The following is a 16,448-nucleotide window of genomic DNA, read 5'->3' as shown; positions in this document are numbered from 1 at the left end:
TACAACTGAACATTATCAAGCTGCAGAACAAATATAAAATCTTTCCCTTCCATCATAGCCAAGAAAAGTGTGACAAAAGTTTTCTACCAATGGTTTTTCGAACGGACGGAGTGGGGCGATTACTTGACCTGCTTTCGCCCTTGGCGACGCAGGTAAAACCATATCTGTTTTTTTTTACCTTTAGATGTGTCTTTTTGGCTTCATAGACTGATTACGGTTATAATTATTCTTCTGTAATTCAATCAATGCGTCTAATATAATTTAGGGATGAATCAATTCGCTTTATAGTCTAACGCAAGATAAAAATGTCCGTTTGCATTGGAATTCTGCACAGGTTTGTTATGGGCCTTGCTCAATATCATGTGTTAATGAACTGTTTATACCGTTGAATCTTATGTACAGTACAGCCGCGGATATTAGAGTATATATTGGATGATTTTGTATTATCAGTTACTAGGAACACTGAACTTGTCTCTGAAACTCCGAATATTCTTTGATACGATAAATTTTTTGTTTGTACAAGTGTTTTTGTGTATTATATTACTTGTATAGTGATAAGTGATCTACTGCATCGCTATTTGTATTGTTCATTCTTTGTATGCCTTTTTTTGGTCAACTGATCAATATAAAGGGGATAGAATTGAGATCTAAATAATCCGCCTTTTTTTCGTATTTCTGTTTGAAGTCCAGAATATCGTCAATAATTGTATGATGCCATGACTTAGTGTTTATACTATTTGTAGAATTTGATTTTAATTTATACTTTTCAGACTCAGGGCGATTTAGCACACGACATATTGTAGAAGACTAAATGATGATGTCTTAATATTTTTGTCTTTTGTTGCATAATTATTTCCTTTTCGACACGTGATTTGTATTAATCCCTTGGTATCTTTTTTCCGCATTTTGAGAATAAAATATCGAACAATGATCGGGATTCAATTTGACATGTTTCTTGTATTACAATTGGCCTTATTTGCAGAACCAATAACTCATCTGATCAAAACAAGGGCTTCCTTGTCCGTGGACAAATTCCTCTTCCGTTTTACCAATATTGTTTTCATATTATTTACTTAACCACAAATGAAATTTGAAAATAACTGTTTGTTTATAAATAACGAGTGTGTCATCGGCATTATCATATACTAAGTCGGTTAAGAGGTCTACAGAGCTCATGTTTACCTTGTTGAATTGTACAAATCATGCCCGACTCTAAATAAAATTTACTTACTTACTTACTTACTTTACCAATTTACTAGAGGTAAATTTCCTGATAATGGATGGTACGTACCCTCCAGTTATGTATGTTTCGGCATTGCAAATTTTACCAACGATAAATTGGGTAAATTTTAATGAAGTATCATCTGATGAATTTAAGAAATTTTACAGAATGTTAGGTTTTAATTCCTTTAGGGAGCTACATTGTACCATTTGATTTTTTATGGGGGGCTAGGATGAAAAATTTTGTCCCGCATTTTTTTTTAGTTGTAAACTCTGTCCTGCCTTTTTATTTTCACTCTATTCGGTCCTGCCTTTTTTTTTATTAGTTTATCCTGACTTTTTTTACATAAATTGTCATCCTGCCTTTTTTTTTTTGCGAAGTTGTTCATCCTGCCTTTTTTTGAATTTAAAACTCATGTCCTGCCTTTTTTTCAAATTTCATCTTAGCCCCCCCCCCCCCCCCCCCCTAAAAATCAAATGGTAGCTCCCTTAGTCAAAGTTGACAGTTTTGACTATTCCATTTAGGTTAGGCCCTTTTAGATATTAAATTCTACATTTGTTTCTTTCACTGTTACATTTGTTTTCAAAAATGTTGACGCAATATTTTCCTGGTGCAGATAAATTGTTGGTACGAATTCAAATTAAAAAGCCTAAATATATGAAGTTCACGCAGTATCATGGCCAACCAAATTATACCACACATAATATAGAAGTAAGAAGCTGTGGTAGGATTGTCAATGAGACAACTCTCCATCAGAGCCCAAATGGCGTAGAAGTTGGACACTCTGGGTCACCATATCTTCTTAAACATTGAGCAAATCCATTACTGCATAGGAAATTATCAAAGGCTCTAAATGAAAAAGGTAAAACAATTAACGAAAAATAAATATGATATACAGCTAGGAACGACAACCACTGAATTACAGGCTCCTGACTTGGGACTGGCACATAGAGAGTGTGGGGTAAAACATGTTTGCGGGCACCCAACCCTCCTTCTTACCTGGGACAGTCGTGTAAAAGCACAACATAAGAACAAACTATAAAAAATCACTTAAAAAGGGATTAACTCAACAGATCTTCACAAAATACAAAAAACAACTAATAAAAACACTAAAGACACAAAGTACAGCTCAAAGCCAATAAAAAATCATGAATATAAAACTGAAATATCAACCAATACACATTCAATATCTAATGAATTAAGTGCAATGATGTTATTAACAGTCAGAGAAAAACATGATCTAGAGCAATGCCAAAATAGGTGTCGACAGAATGTAGGACCATGAATGTTGTACAGGTGTATAGCAATGATATTTAGTTTGGTATAACAAAATCAATATGTATGCAAATAAAAACAACATTCAAAGATCTAATTACAGTGTTATATTTTTACCTTGTAAGTTTATATGGAGGATCGATAAGTTTACCCGGATCGTATCCTAATTTTTGAGCTCGATAAACAACATCACCGAAAAATTAAGGTGTGCTATCCCGTTTGCAATAAGTTTTCTACAGGTACAGCCAAACTTTCAAACCAAATCTTTGTATATATGAAAAAAATGAGTAAAGGTTTTAAAAGCAATTTATGGTAACGAAATCCTTGACTTGATAATTTCCAGTAATACATAGATTACGTTACACGGCCATAGTGATGAGATGGATATATAAACACCGTAAGATGAGGCCAAAGACACTTTCCCACCATCCAAAAAAAGAAAAAATATCACCAGAGAACGAAAATCGTGCCTTTTGTCGTAAAGTTTGTGTAGAGTTTCCCGTGAAAAAAAATGAAATATCTTAATCTAGGAAAGGACAATTTTATTGAATAGGAAAACTTTCGTTTGACAAGATTTTGTGGAAGTGAAGTGTAGAGAGTCTAAAAGTCAACACTCAACCGAATCATAAACATTTTTTAAACTCCAAAAATAGTTAATTCCACTATTTTCATTTCCCATTTTTATTACCAAAGGTGATGATAGTAGTTAAGGGACTAGTTAAAAGCACTGAACGATTAGTTTTAGAACATTTACAAGAGGCCAAGATGAAACGATATTATACGCAATATTTATACATCATGAAGTCGCACATACATGTACATTTTGGCATATTTTAGAAAGGAAAAATATTAAGCAATGTAAATTTTCTCCTTTATACTCGTATGCTATTATCAAGAAGTTGAATTGTTCCAGTTTGTTTTGTTTTGTTTTTTAAATGGCGAAATAAAATGCAACTACCACTGAGTGTTCCTTTGTTCTTGTGATGTAGGTGTCGGTATACTGGAAGATTTGAAATCAAATTGAGAATTTTGATTTACTTCTGTTGGTTATATTCTTACAAAACAACAAGTCAAGTCAATTGTCATCCATGACACACAAACATTCAAAATAATAAGATCGAACTGTATGCCATAAAAAATGTCTAGTGGGAATAAGTAAAACCAGTTTAATACATTTATTAAAAACTTATCAGTTTCGAGATCTAACAAGTTGTAAACCGGATTGAAGACAGATAACCTCCCATAGATTCTCACAAATCAGTCAGTTTATTGCATGAAGTCACACTTTGACATACGTAAATATGACATGTCAAATCTCATAATGACCAATATGACCTCTTTGTCCAGTCAATATGTCCACAGGTCATAAAATCCATTAGTATGACTCTGTAATGAAGAAAGTAGGTTGTTAGACTAATTATGCCAATACATTAAACGAATTCGGTCGTACGTGTAGCGTAATGCATGTAATATATAAAATAATTTAGCTAACAGGTTTATAATGCATTTAGTACCACTGCTGTTACAGGTTAATTACACAAACATTACCATTATCCAATTGTATCAATTAAAAAGAGCCAGGATGACCTTTGAGCCTTGAAAATATTTAAATAAAAAAGGACTTCGTTTATACATTTTATCCGGAATATATCAGTTTAAAATTTATGATTTATTTCATTATTTATTTAAAGAATCGTAGTATTTACGTTCTAGGTAATGTTGTGTGATTAAAATATTATTTTATAGAGTGAAATTATGTGATAAGAATAAATAGCTAACAGATAACAATATACTGAGATCACAGATATATACTTAACACATATTCAAATTTAAATAGTTTGATGAAGAGAAAAAAACACATTGACGGGAATAAAAAACAAAATACCACAAAACAATAACATAAAACACAAATGATAATTAATGAGGGGGTCGACACGGGGTTGGCCATTTAACAAAACCGGCTTTTTTTTGTAATTTTTTGACACCTCCCAATTTTTTTCCCTTTCGGATGATTTTTCCTAGATCTCACTTTTTTCATCCCCTATATCCCACATCCCTATTTTCCTTACCCCCTTTACCCTTTATCCCCACTTTTTTCATCCCCTATATCCCACATCCCTATTTTCCTTACCCCCTTTACCCTTTATCCCCACTTTTTTCATCCCCTATATCCCACATCCCTATTTTCCTTACCCCCTATACCCTTAATCCCCACTTTTTTACCCCTATATCCCACATACTAAAAAGGTGTCATCCCCCTCAATTGATCATGTATAGAAAAAGTTCGATATGGAAGATTGTTTACGTGTCATCGCGCATGTCATATAGCTCTTTTTTTAAATTGGTATATTTTGGTGGTGTTTTTTTTTTTGCGACAGGTTCTAAGGATAAAGAATCTCTTTGATAAAGATATCCCCAATTCCTATGTAATAAGAAATGGTTTTGACGGTCCTAAGGGCAATATAGATAAAAACGAGTTTCATTCGAGGGAAAATTATAAATAAAATTATAAAAGCGTTGTTATCGGAGAGTATCGTTTAAGCAACTTGTCAGTATAGTCAAACCGTGTTCACTGATGTTTCATTTTGTCAAAATGGACTTAAGCATATACATGATATAGTGAAACACTATGTCGGTTTCACGTAAGATGGTTAAGAGGTTATAAGAACGTTGATTGTCAATACTTCTACGGTGCTTTCAAAAGTATACAAAATTACGGTCTCGGGATGGAATAATAATTTAGTAAGATTCTCGCCGGACAGTGCATAATGTTCTCAATATATTTGTAAATTATTCGCATTTGGTGTATGATAGTATGCTGATGTCTGCTGATATTTAATCTAAGTACTTACTTCTGTAACTATTCTTATAGTTAGCATAGTGGTTAATATTTTTACTGTTAGGATATACTCCATATCCGTAATAGCGACCTTGGTTGCCACCGATACTACCAATACCACCAACTGATCCAAAACCTCCACCGACAAATCGTCCTGCTACACCACCAATACCACCCAGACCATTAAATCCACCGCCGAATCCACCTCCGCTGCCAGAACTACCGCTAGATCCTGCTGAAATATTGATGATAAATTTATCTTATACTCTTGTCAAATAAGATTTTTTTTTAAAAATAGGCCATTAAAAAATATATTGAATAGGGACAAATTTTTTTGATGGAGGGGGAAATAGTAATAAAGAAAGGGAAAACATATGCATGTTTCTAAGCAACTGTTCTGTATCAATTATGTTGTCCCGTGTTTTTTAAGGATTTTCACCTCCACTATGAAAATCTTCCCCTATTCAATATGGCTGAAATAACCGTGAAAGGGCCTATCAAAAGACTTGATATTGAATTCCTGAGATATAAGACATTTTTTTAAATGATAGATTACCTCAGTACACAGTTATAATTTGTTCGCCTATCTTTGGTGTTTTTTCTCAATGTATCTGTACCAAGCAAAATCAGTTGTAGTATCAAAATTGTTTTATTAAAGACATATTAAAAAGGAAGTTGTTCAACGTATACTTACCACTTTCGTCATCATCGAAATCAAAATCATCACTTTCTCCACCACCGGAACCGGAACCGCCACGTCCACCACTTCCTCCGCCAGAACCTCGGAAGCGACCCCTAAAACCAGATCCACCACCAAAGTTTCCGCTTCCAAATCCGCCTCCATTGGCATAACTGTTACCGCTTCTATAACCATATGACCCATATTGTGGATACTGTGTACCATATCCAGCATATCCACCGTATAGTGGTCTACTGTTAAATACTGGTGCACTTCCAAAATTGTCTTCATCGTAATCCGGTCGATATTTATGTACATGCGTTACATGTATATTCTGGTGTGGTTTTCTGTGGTAGTAAGTAGATTTTGACTGCGATGAATGTCCACCCCTGTTTATAGCAGGTCCCAGACTACCTGTAATTGATCCCGTTGAAGTCGGCCCAGCTTTATTTACAGACGCCCCAAGTATTCCACCATTTCTATTTATAGACGCCCCACGTATTCCACCATTAAAGTCATCTTGAAAATCCCCATTGAAATCGTCTTGTATATCTCTATCAAAGTCATCTCTATCATTATCAAACGATGGTTGTATTCCAATAGATGATCCACCAATAGATCCCCGTCTTGGAGATATTTTTCTTGCTATACCAGAAGGTCGACCTGCAGAACTGAAACCTAGAATACCATTATCGTCGTCAAAGTCATCTCTATCATTACCAAACGATGGTTGTATTCCAATAGATGATCTACCAATGGATCCCAGTCTTGGAGATATTTTTCTTGCTATACCAGAAGGTCGACCTGCAGAACTGAAACCTAGAATACCATTATCGTCGTCAAAGTCATCTCCGTTGTCGTCAAAAGATGTTCTCACAGGTGATGGTGCCACACCAGCACTACCAGTGGTTCGAACAGAGGCTAGTTTCCTGTGATACGTTTTCTTGGCTATTGGCCGTATGGAAGCTCTACTGCCTCCGCTTCTAACAACAGCAGGCCCAAGAACTCCTCTATTTATTTCATCTTCGTCGTTATCAAAAGATCTTCCAATATTGATCGGTGACGGCACATTGTTTATTAAAGGTCTAATAGCAGATTTTCTTTGATGATTCTTAATTGTTGGTCGTACAGATCGACTTCCGGTTTGTGCCCTAGCAACAGAAGGACCAAGAACACCAATGTTGATATCATCAAAATCGTCGTCGTCATTGAGAGACCTTATTCCAAAATTGTTTCCAATATTGCCTCTTGGTCTAATAATTGATGAACTTTTCGAATAATATCTAGACCTCCCTGATGGCCTTATCGACGTACCTAAGGATCCAGTCGTTAACATTCCACTACCATAGTTGATGCCATTGGAGCCATAACCTCGACTTCCGCTATAACTGTTACCATAGGAACCGTATCCTTTATTTTGACTATACCCAGTATTATATGAGAGTCCGGTGGATCCAACTGAAAAAAATAATCAATCAAAAGTTTCATTACATGTTATAAAAATGTAACATGAAAAAAAATATTTATGAGGGTCTGGATGGGGAATCCTTCATTTATTTATTCTTTATTTTTTGTGCCCATTTTTCTCTATTCTTTCTAATTTAGCATTCTTTATTGTAGTAAAGTTTGGTCTCCTTATAGGATTAAAGATATTACAAATCTAGAGTCAAAATATTGGTCAATGGCTACCATTAAAATTCAGATTAAATTTACAAAAACTTTAATTGGAGTAAATAAAACAGCTGTCAATTTAGCAGTACTAGCTGAACATGGTATGTATCCAGTTTTTATAGAAGCTTTATAACAGTCAATTGGCTTCTGGTTGCATGTGATAAAATCTGGTAATAATTGTTTACTTAAAGATGTATATAGTTCAAACCTGCCAATGGATTTGCAAGACAGATTGAACAGTTACTTGCTACATTAATTTTTTCACATGTGTTGGAAAATTAGGATACTATTTCAAAAAGGCTTTTATTGTACGCACTTCATAACAAACTTAATGATAGATACCTGAATTATTGGAAAGAAAATATGTTTTGCGATGATAAATCATTGAACGGTAATAAGCTCAGAACATACAGACAGCTTAAAGAAAATTACAAATTGAAAACCTATTTAATGTTAAGCATTGAAAAAAAAGTAATAGGACATTTTGCCAAAATCAAGAAAGTAATAGTGTTCTTAAAATTGAACAAGGTCAACATACTAAAACTCCTTTAGAAGAAAGAATGTGTCCCTTGTGTCTTTTACAAGTAGAAGTAGAAGATGAATTTCATTTCACTATAAAATGTGCAAAATGAAATACATGTACAATTAGAGAACAATCATTTTCTAAAATAAGTGAAATAGTTCCCTCTTTTTTAAATATGAATAATGAAGCAAGATTTAAATTTTTGTATACGTGTGGTGAGAATGATATAATAAGAATTATTCTAGAAACCTCCTCAGCAGAGATTAGATATATATAATAATGTAACCATATTTTCTTGTTAATAATGTAGGGGATATACAAATTTATATATACAATGTTTATAAATGTGGACAGATATATGATTGCATGTTTATGTATAGCCAATGTTTACTGTCTTTGGTAACAATCCTATAATTTTGGATTTTAAACCAATAAAATATCTTATATTATCCCATTATTCTCTTCTCTTTACTTTTATTGCCTATTTTTCTCTATTCTTTTTTTTTACTTTGCTTATTATTCCCTATTCTGTAAACCCCTCCATACCCTCATATCATATGTCCATGCTTCCCTTACAATCATTTGGCAACACATCATTCTACTTCCTGTTCTAGTAACTATTAAATCAGCCAATGATGTTCAGCTTTCAAAAATATTAAGACGTGTATTATCACGACAAAACCAAAGGATCCCGAAAAGTCGTTAAAAGTAGAACGGAGTGTAAGTAAAGAGTGGATTCAGGATCTGTATTTAAATCAGATTGTGAACAGTAAATCTTAAGACACTTACGGCTTCCTCGAAATCCTGACGATCCTCCTCGATTTCCTCGAAATCCTGATGATACACCTCGACTTCCCCTGTTGTAACTGCGATAAGTTGGATATCTCATAAAACTTTGGCTACCACCACGCAGTAAACCAGTTGGTTGATATCCGTTGTATGAATAGTCATCATCCCAGTCACCAAAGTTCCCTAACAAATGATAAAACAAATTACTTTTCATATATATAATGTTTAAGCTAATTTTGCAATGGTAAATAGAAAAATGTTTTGTCATTTAAAATTTATGATTGGAAAGGTTTAATACACATGTCTTATTGGTTTATTTTTATATTCATTTATTTGGCCTTTTAATTTATTTTCTTTCTTCGTTTTTTTTTCTTTTTTGCAAGGATAAAAATGTCACTGTTTCGATCTTATAACTGTGGGACTAGGAAAGATGTATGACTGGTTTCACCTGAATTTGTTCACTCATAAGGTCAAGATTTGAAGTTCGAAGATCATCAGTGAGATTTGAACATTAAAGAGTCAAAATGATATACAATAAGGTACATTTCTTTTGTACATTTTGACATTCATAAAAATAAAATTTGCAAGGGCTATACGTACATTCAGGTATAAATTCATTTTGATTCAGTATTGTGAATTGTATATTTTTACATCGAACTACATCCGAATCAAAGTGAATTAATTTAGGCATGTACGACACGACTTAGTTTTACTTTAAATAAACATTTTATTTTAGTTTGGCATGTCCTTCTCATTAATTATCAAAACAGGAAACAAGTTAAACTTCTCCGTCTCTTATAGAAAGTTGTCTCATTGTCAACCATACATATACGTTATTTTGAAAAAAAATAATAACTTTGATATAAATAAAAATAAGGAGATGTGGTATTATTGCCAATTGCGATAATTACCCACCAAAGTTCAAATGAAGTTGATGTAAGCAATTATATGCAACAGTTCGGTCTTCAACAATGAGAAAAACCCATACCGTATAGTCGGCTATAAAAGGCCCCGACATAAAAAATGTGAAAAAAATCAAAAAAGAAAACTAACGGCGTAATGTATAACAATACAATTTACGAAGAACAAATATGACAGACATGAACCAACGACAACCACCTACAGGCTCCTTACTTGGGATAGGCACATACAGAATGTGGCGGGGTTAAACGTGTTTGTATTTAGTTCATACTTACAAATGTCGTCTGCTAGAGACAATCCTAGAACACTGAGTAACAATTGCAGGGACAGATGCATACTGGATTTCTGTTAGAAGAAGAATATATATGTACATGAAGACATAATCAGTTCACATACCCCTTTGATATTTGTAAAGCAAAATATCAACAAGAAGATGATTGCACTCTTAGTTACTTGCCCTGGCGGTAAGATTTAACGAGATTCATTTTTAATTTTCCCTCCCCGTGAAATTAAACTCAATATTACATGTTTCAAGAATTACAGAAAGCCTAACGATGTTTGTAATAAACATGGAAATGAAAGTATCGATGAAAATATTTTCGTTTTTTTTTGCATTGTGTAATCAATAAATTTTGTTTTCAAAGTTTGCGACAAGGATATCCGATGTATCAACAGTTATTTTATAAGCTACCGATAATTTTGAATTATTCGAAAAAAAATATGTCATCTTTTTATTGACAAAGTTTGCTTTTTGTGTTATCGAACAGTAAAGATTTTTTTATGTTTCTTAGAATTATTTTATCAGTAAATTTACTACTTTTGTTATTTCTCAATAAGTCAGGGTTACTTGATTACTGGCATTTACTATAAAAATTTACTCAATACTTATCTTTGGTATATATTAGTAATTTTGTTTAAATAAAATTAACTTTCGTTAAATATTCAAGATAAGCTATCTTCATATATTTCCAAACAAATTGTACAAATTTATGTGACTTTTTTACCATCAAAAAGTAGAATAAATATCTGTAAATAAATGCTTCTCAATTAATAATCTGTATAGAAAAAAATCCGTCTTACCTATCCAACCGAACCCTTATGTTCAGGACGAAAATGTACTTCATGAAAACATTTGTTTTCTATATATAACCCCTAAAAAGCATACTACTTAAGACTAATTACAAGTTTTCTACCCTAGACATAAATAATTAATAATGCAGAAATTGACAAGAAAACATAGCTTGTAAATATTTTGCTACAAGTTTTGGATGTAAAAATGACCAGAGGTGTTGTAAGTCTTTGTTTACAAATAATTATATATTGTTCTTTTCATGTAAACATGATTATATGCTATCTATGGCATGCGCTATCAGACTTCAATACACTGCAATAAAAACAACTGTTTACATGTAACAAAACAATTAAGAAGATGCATAATTTAAGAACTTTGTAATACTATGTTAAAAAGCATTTTACTGTACGGTCAAAGGTTAAAAGGCATGCGAATTTGCATTAGTGTCCCTTTCAATGACCGCCAGGCACGCGATCGTCAATTACACGAACGTCTTGAAAACATAAAATTGTATTCCAATCATTGAATGGTATGTAAAGTGTTTTTCTAGTAATTGAGAAAGAATATTGAAATGTCAACAAATCCATTTAGTGCCTAAAATTCTTTTAGGTAACAGTTTGCAGAAATACGTCTTAACCAAGCAAAGGAAAATCATACTCTAGTCAGTGTTTTACTTTTGATTTTAAAATTGAGGGATAAGCGGAGAGGCGGCAAATACCATGTCTGAGGCATAACTGACCAGGGATCGAACATTTTAAGAGAGAACACAATCCACGGAGGCTGTTCAGATAAAAGGAATTAAAATATTTTGAGTTAGTAATAACATCTTATGATATGTTTTATAGATAATCGTTATTATATATGATATATTATATAAAACCATGTGGGATGATGCAAGTCACTTCATATATTTGGTTTTCAAGAGTTTCGATTTCTCTAATCTATAGAAGTGTAATCAAAAATTCAAACAACACATTATTTGCGCTTGCGCATACGTAAATCAGCATCATATGTTTGAATAAAAGACGATGTGTTGTAAACCTTTAATAAGACAACAATCCAGCGATAAAATTAACCAAAAATACATGTTAAGGGTAACATACAGTCGATTTTCATTTGGATTCTGGTGGATAGTTGTCTGATCGGCAATAGTTATGACATATACCACAACTTCTTATATTCAATAATAAACAGGTGTTTAAACAAATCATAAAGTTCCTAATTATCCCTACCCTACAAAAATTGAGAAGAAATGTAACACTCAATGATCTGCCAGCAACACCAGTTCTTTTTAAATGTAAAGAAAAAAAAACAATAAATTTATGACATAAGACAAACACTGCATAGAGTCTCTGATTTATTAAATAAGGAGATGATATAGTGAGGTTTATTACTTGCATACTTTCTGATGAGCTGATGCTCGCGTCTGCTTCTATCTCATAAGTGTGTGCTTGCGTCTGCTTCTATCTCATAAGTGTGTGCTCGCGTCTGCTTCTATCTCATAAGTGTGTGCTCGCTTTTGCTTCTATCTCATTTAAGTGTGTGCTTGCGTCTGCTTATATCTCACAAGTGTGCGCTCGCGTCTGCTTCTATCTTATATAGAGTGTGCTTGCATCTGCTTCTATTTCATAAATGTATGCCTGCGTCTGCTTCTATCTCATTGGTGTTCAATTCATTATAATTTTGTAACCACAGTCACACTCTTATGTTTTTCAACATCAGGAAATTGGTTAATTGCAAACATGTCAAGAATTCGTTACTGTATTCTTTGATGTGAATACATGTAAATAATCAAAACTTAAAAATTGATTACTTTTGTTACATCATGATGTTTATGAAAACAATACCCGTTTTCGAGATTTTCTGTGAATGTACAAATGATATGTTTTTATTATATTTTTTCTGGAATGGCTATTACCACGGAAATTTTGACAGGAAATGATGATTTTTATTAATATGTTCGCAACGGCAAATTAACGAAGAAACTTTCGACACATCAAAGTTGTAATGACATTGCCGGATTTACAGTCGATGTGTTTTTCTTGTTCTCCGTCAATGAAAACTTACAATTACGTTAGAAAAGCTATCGTGTTGGTCGGTACACTTGGTCAAAATAAAGAGTGAAAAATTCTTCATCCAAGGTGCAATGAATATGGAGTTTTATAATTCAGGGAGTATCAAATATAGTCTAGTTTTTGTGCGTTCAAGCTTAACATCAGTTGGTTAAAAGTTATGTATAAGCGACTATTTAGAACTTGTTTTTTCCCTTAAAACTGAAATAGCGTCTGTCATTTTATCTTTCTTTGTTCTGAATTCTATGCAGTTTTTGAAAGCTACATTTATATAGTATTTTTATGATTTTTAAAACAAATCGTTGTTAGCCTTTGTATCATATTTCCTCTAGTGTGTCCTATCGGAGGTGATAAAAACCATAACCGTAAAAACAACATAGACATTAAAATACAAAACAATTGCTTGATCAACATAAACCCAAACAAACACGTGGACATCAGATACTCTAGAATAGTATAAAACAAACACGTGGACATCAGATACTCTAGAATAGTATGAAACAAACACGTGGACATCAGATACTCTAGAATAGTATGAAACAAACACGTGGACATCAGATACTCTAGAATAGTATGAAACAAACACGTGGACATCAGATACTCTAGAATAGTATGAAACAAACACGTGGACATCAGATACTCTAGAATAGTATGAAACAAACACGTGGACATCAGATACTCTAGAATAGTATGAAACAAACACGTGGACATCAGATACTCTAGAATAGTATGAAACAAACACGTGGACATCAGATACTCTAGAATAGTATGAAACAAACACGTGGACATCAGATACTCTAGAATAGTATAAAACAAACACGTGGACATCAGATACTCTAGAATAGTATGAAACAAACACGTGGACATCAGATACTCTAGAATAGTATGAAACAAACACGTGGACATCAGATACTCTAGAATAGTATGAAACAAACACGTGGACATCAGATACTCTAGAATAGTATGAAACAAACACGTGGACATCAGATACTCTAGAATAGTATGAAACAAACACGTGGACATCAGATACTCTAGAATAGTACGAAACAAACACGTGGACATCAGATACTCTAGAATAGTATGAAACAAACACGTGGACATCAGATACTCTAGAATAGTATGAAACAAACACGTGGACATCAGATACTCTAGAATAGTACGAAACAAACACGTGGACATCAGATACTCTAGAATAGTATAAAACAAACTCATCAAAGATACCAGGTTTATGATTTTGTGCACTAGACACACGTTTTTTTTTTTTTTTTTCAAATGATTATAACTTGAAAACAGTTAGTGATAGACACAATCTTTATAATTGAAAATGTTCTGCCATTTGAGAAAGTTTTAATATCTTGTAAGTGGTTAAGATCCCCACCCCAAAACCATATATATTCTGGTTTGTCATGATAAAGCACATCAAATGAAATACAGGATTAATCCCCAGGGGTCACCCCACCCCCTGCCATTTGAGAAAGTTTTAATATCTTCTAAGTGGTCAAAATCCCCACCCCTAAACCATATATATTCTGGTTTGTCATGATAAGGCACATCAAATGAAATACTGGGTTAGTCCCCAGGGGTCACTCCCACCCCTAAACCATATATATTCTGGTTTGTCATGCCAAGATGATTTGTATAATAAACAGGGTTAGTTCCCAGGAGTCATCCTGACCCCCTGCCATTTGAGAAAGTTCTAATATCTTGTAAGTGGTCCGGATCCCCACCCCTTAACCATATATTTGCTGGTTTGTCATGCCAAGATGATTTAAATTATATACATGGTAGGGCCCAAAGGGTCATCCCCACCCCCTGTCATTTAAATATATTCAAATATCTTGTTAATTGTCGAAATCCCAACCCCTAAACCATTTATATTCTTGTTTGTCATGTCATGAAGATTTGAATGATATATAGGGTCAGTCTTAAGGGGTTCCTCCCACCCCCAATGTTCTAATATCTTGTAAATGGTCGAGATCCCCACCCCTAAACCATATAAACCTGTTCGTCATTTCACGAAGATTTAAATGGCATACAGGATCAGTCCCTAGGCGTCACTAATGCATATAACTTTACTGGACCAAACGAATTTTTACTGGACTTTGCCCAATGTCAGGCGACCATGGGAATGACGAATTATGGGAGCTTCATTTGGGAGAATTCGTAACAGCATCCTGTTACAATCATTTCTTGTTTTGTACTTGCTTTGGCCGTCCAACATTTTTGTTTTGAGCACCACTGGCGAGTCTTGTATAGATGAAACGCGAGTAGGGCGTAAATTCAAAGCCTGATATCTTTAATGAGAATATACCGATCTATCATTTTTCACTTTTCTTAATCAAAGTCGTAGGTCAGCTTGTAGCATAAAATGGTTTTTAAGCTGAAATTTAACTGACTGTAGACCTAGAATTGGCTATACACAGCAGCTTTCATTAACAATTGTTGATAGACGATTTGGCCTCTTTTTGAAAAAGAATAGGATTAACGATTTCTGACGCCCAAAATTAATTACAGTAACGAGGCAAAACGAAGATCCACCTGTATAATTCACGATTGTTTTCTATCTTTTGCAAAACAAGTTTGTTTTAGGAACCTTTTATCTATTTCAAATACTATTATTAATTATATTAATGACTTTTTATATAGGTAATTCATATATTTGATGATTGTTGCTTGAATTACACAAACATTGTTGCTGTGTATCATATTTGTTTTTCGTTCATTGTTTTGTATATAATTCAGTTCGTTAGTTTTCTCGTTTGAATTGTTTAACATTTGTCATTTTAGGGCTTTTTATAGCTGACTATGCGGCATGGGTTTTGCTCATTGTTGAAGATCACACGGTGACATATCGTTATTAATTTCTGCGTCATTTGGTCTCTGGTTGAGAGTTGTCTTAATTTTTTTCTGAATACACCTTTATACTCAACTTCGACACATAATACATTGCATATTTTGTAGGTGAAAAGAAAGCCGAGTGCGTAAGTTTTTCCTACCAGTACATAGCCTTTACACCATTAAGACTTCTACAGCACCTCCAGGCGGCAGCACTTCTCACGATTTTATACATTTGGTGCGTCCGAAGCGCTTATATGGATTACGCTTCATCAGGAACGATCAAACTCATGATAACTTGATAACTTCATCAGTTCAGTGACCACAAAGGCCCAGACATAACTTCACACACAAAAGGCCAGACATAACTTCAACCACAAAGAGTCAGACATAACTTCACCTACAAAGGACCAGACATAACTTCACCAACAAAGGACCAGACATAACTTCACCAACAAAGGGCAAGACATAGCTCCACCAACAAAGGGCCAGACATAACTTCACCTACAAAGGACCAGACACAACTTCACCAACAAAGGACCAGGCATAA

At 33.7% G+C, this 16,448-nt stretch overlaps 1 protein-coding gene across 2 annotated transcripts; it reads right to left on the bottom strand.

Moving 5' to 3' along the window:
- Nucleotides 1-3,657: 3,657 nt before the first annotated feature.
- LOC127711460 (uncharacterized transmembrane protein DDB_G0289901-like) lies at nt 3,658-11,035 on the bottom strand. Of its 2 annotated transcripts, none has more exons than XM_052217525.1 (6): nt 11,000-11,035; nt 10,195-10,264; nt 8,999-9,181; nt 6,031-7,473; nt 5,350-5,571; nt 3,658-3,883 (listed from the first exon to the last, which is right to left on the bottom strand). In XM_052217525.1, exons 2-6 carry the CDS (start codon nt 10,253-10,255, stop codon nt 3,873-3,875), a joined length of 1,920 nt encoding a protein of 639 aa, XP_052073485.1. In that variant the 5' UTR covers nt 10,256-10,264; nt 11,000-11,035; the 3' UTR covers nt 3,658-3,872. The 2 variants fall into 2 exon arrangements, with proteins under 2 accessions (XP_052073485.1, XP_052073486.1); XM_052217526.1 differs by having other exon boundaries at nt 5,350-5,568.
- Between the last annotated feature and the right edge of the window lie 5,413 nt (nt 11,036-16,448).

The sequence above is a fragment of the Mytilus californianus genome, unplaced genomic scaffold (assembly GCF_021869535.1).
Source record: "Mytilus californianus isolate M0D057914Y unplaced genomic scaffold, xbMytCali1.0.p SCAF_8, whole genome shotgun sequence".
Taxonomy (NCBI): Eukaryota; Metazoa; Mollusca; class Bivalvia; order Mytilida; family Mytilidae; genus Mytilus; species Mytilus californianus.
The sequence above is the reverse complement of the archived record's forward strand: the minus strand, read 5'-3'. Positions and strand labels throughout refer to the sequence as shown.

Bases quoted from the DNA above. Each gene is read 5' to 3' on its own strand.
- LOC127711460 (XM_052217525.1), bottom strand. From the start codon at position 10,255: ATGCATCTGTCCCTGCAATTGTTACTCAGTGTTCTAGGATTGTCTCTA. The intron at 9,182-10,194 runs GTAAGTATGAAC...ATCATTTGTTAG, and splicing joins GTCTCTAGCAGACGACATTT to GGAACTTTGGTGACTGGGAT. The intron at 7,474-8,998 runs GTAAGTGTCTTA...TATTTTTTTCAG, and splicing joins GTCAGGATTTCGAGGAAGCC to TTGGATCCACCGGACTCTCA.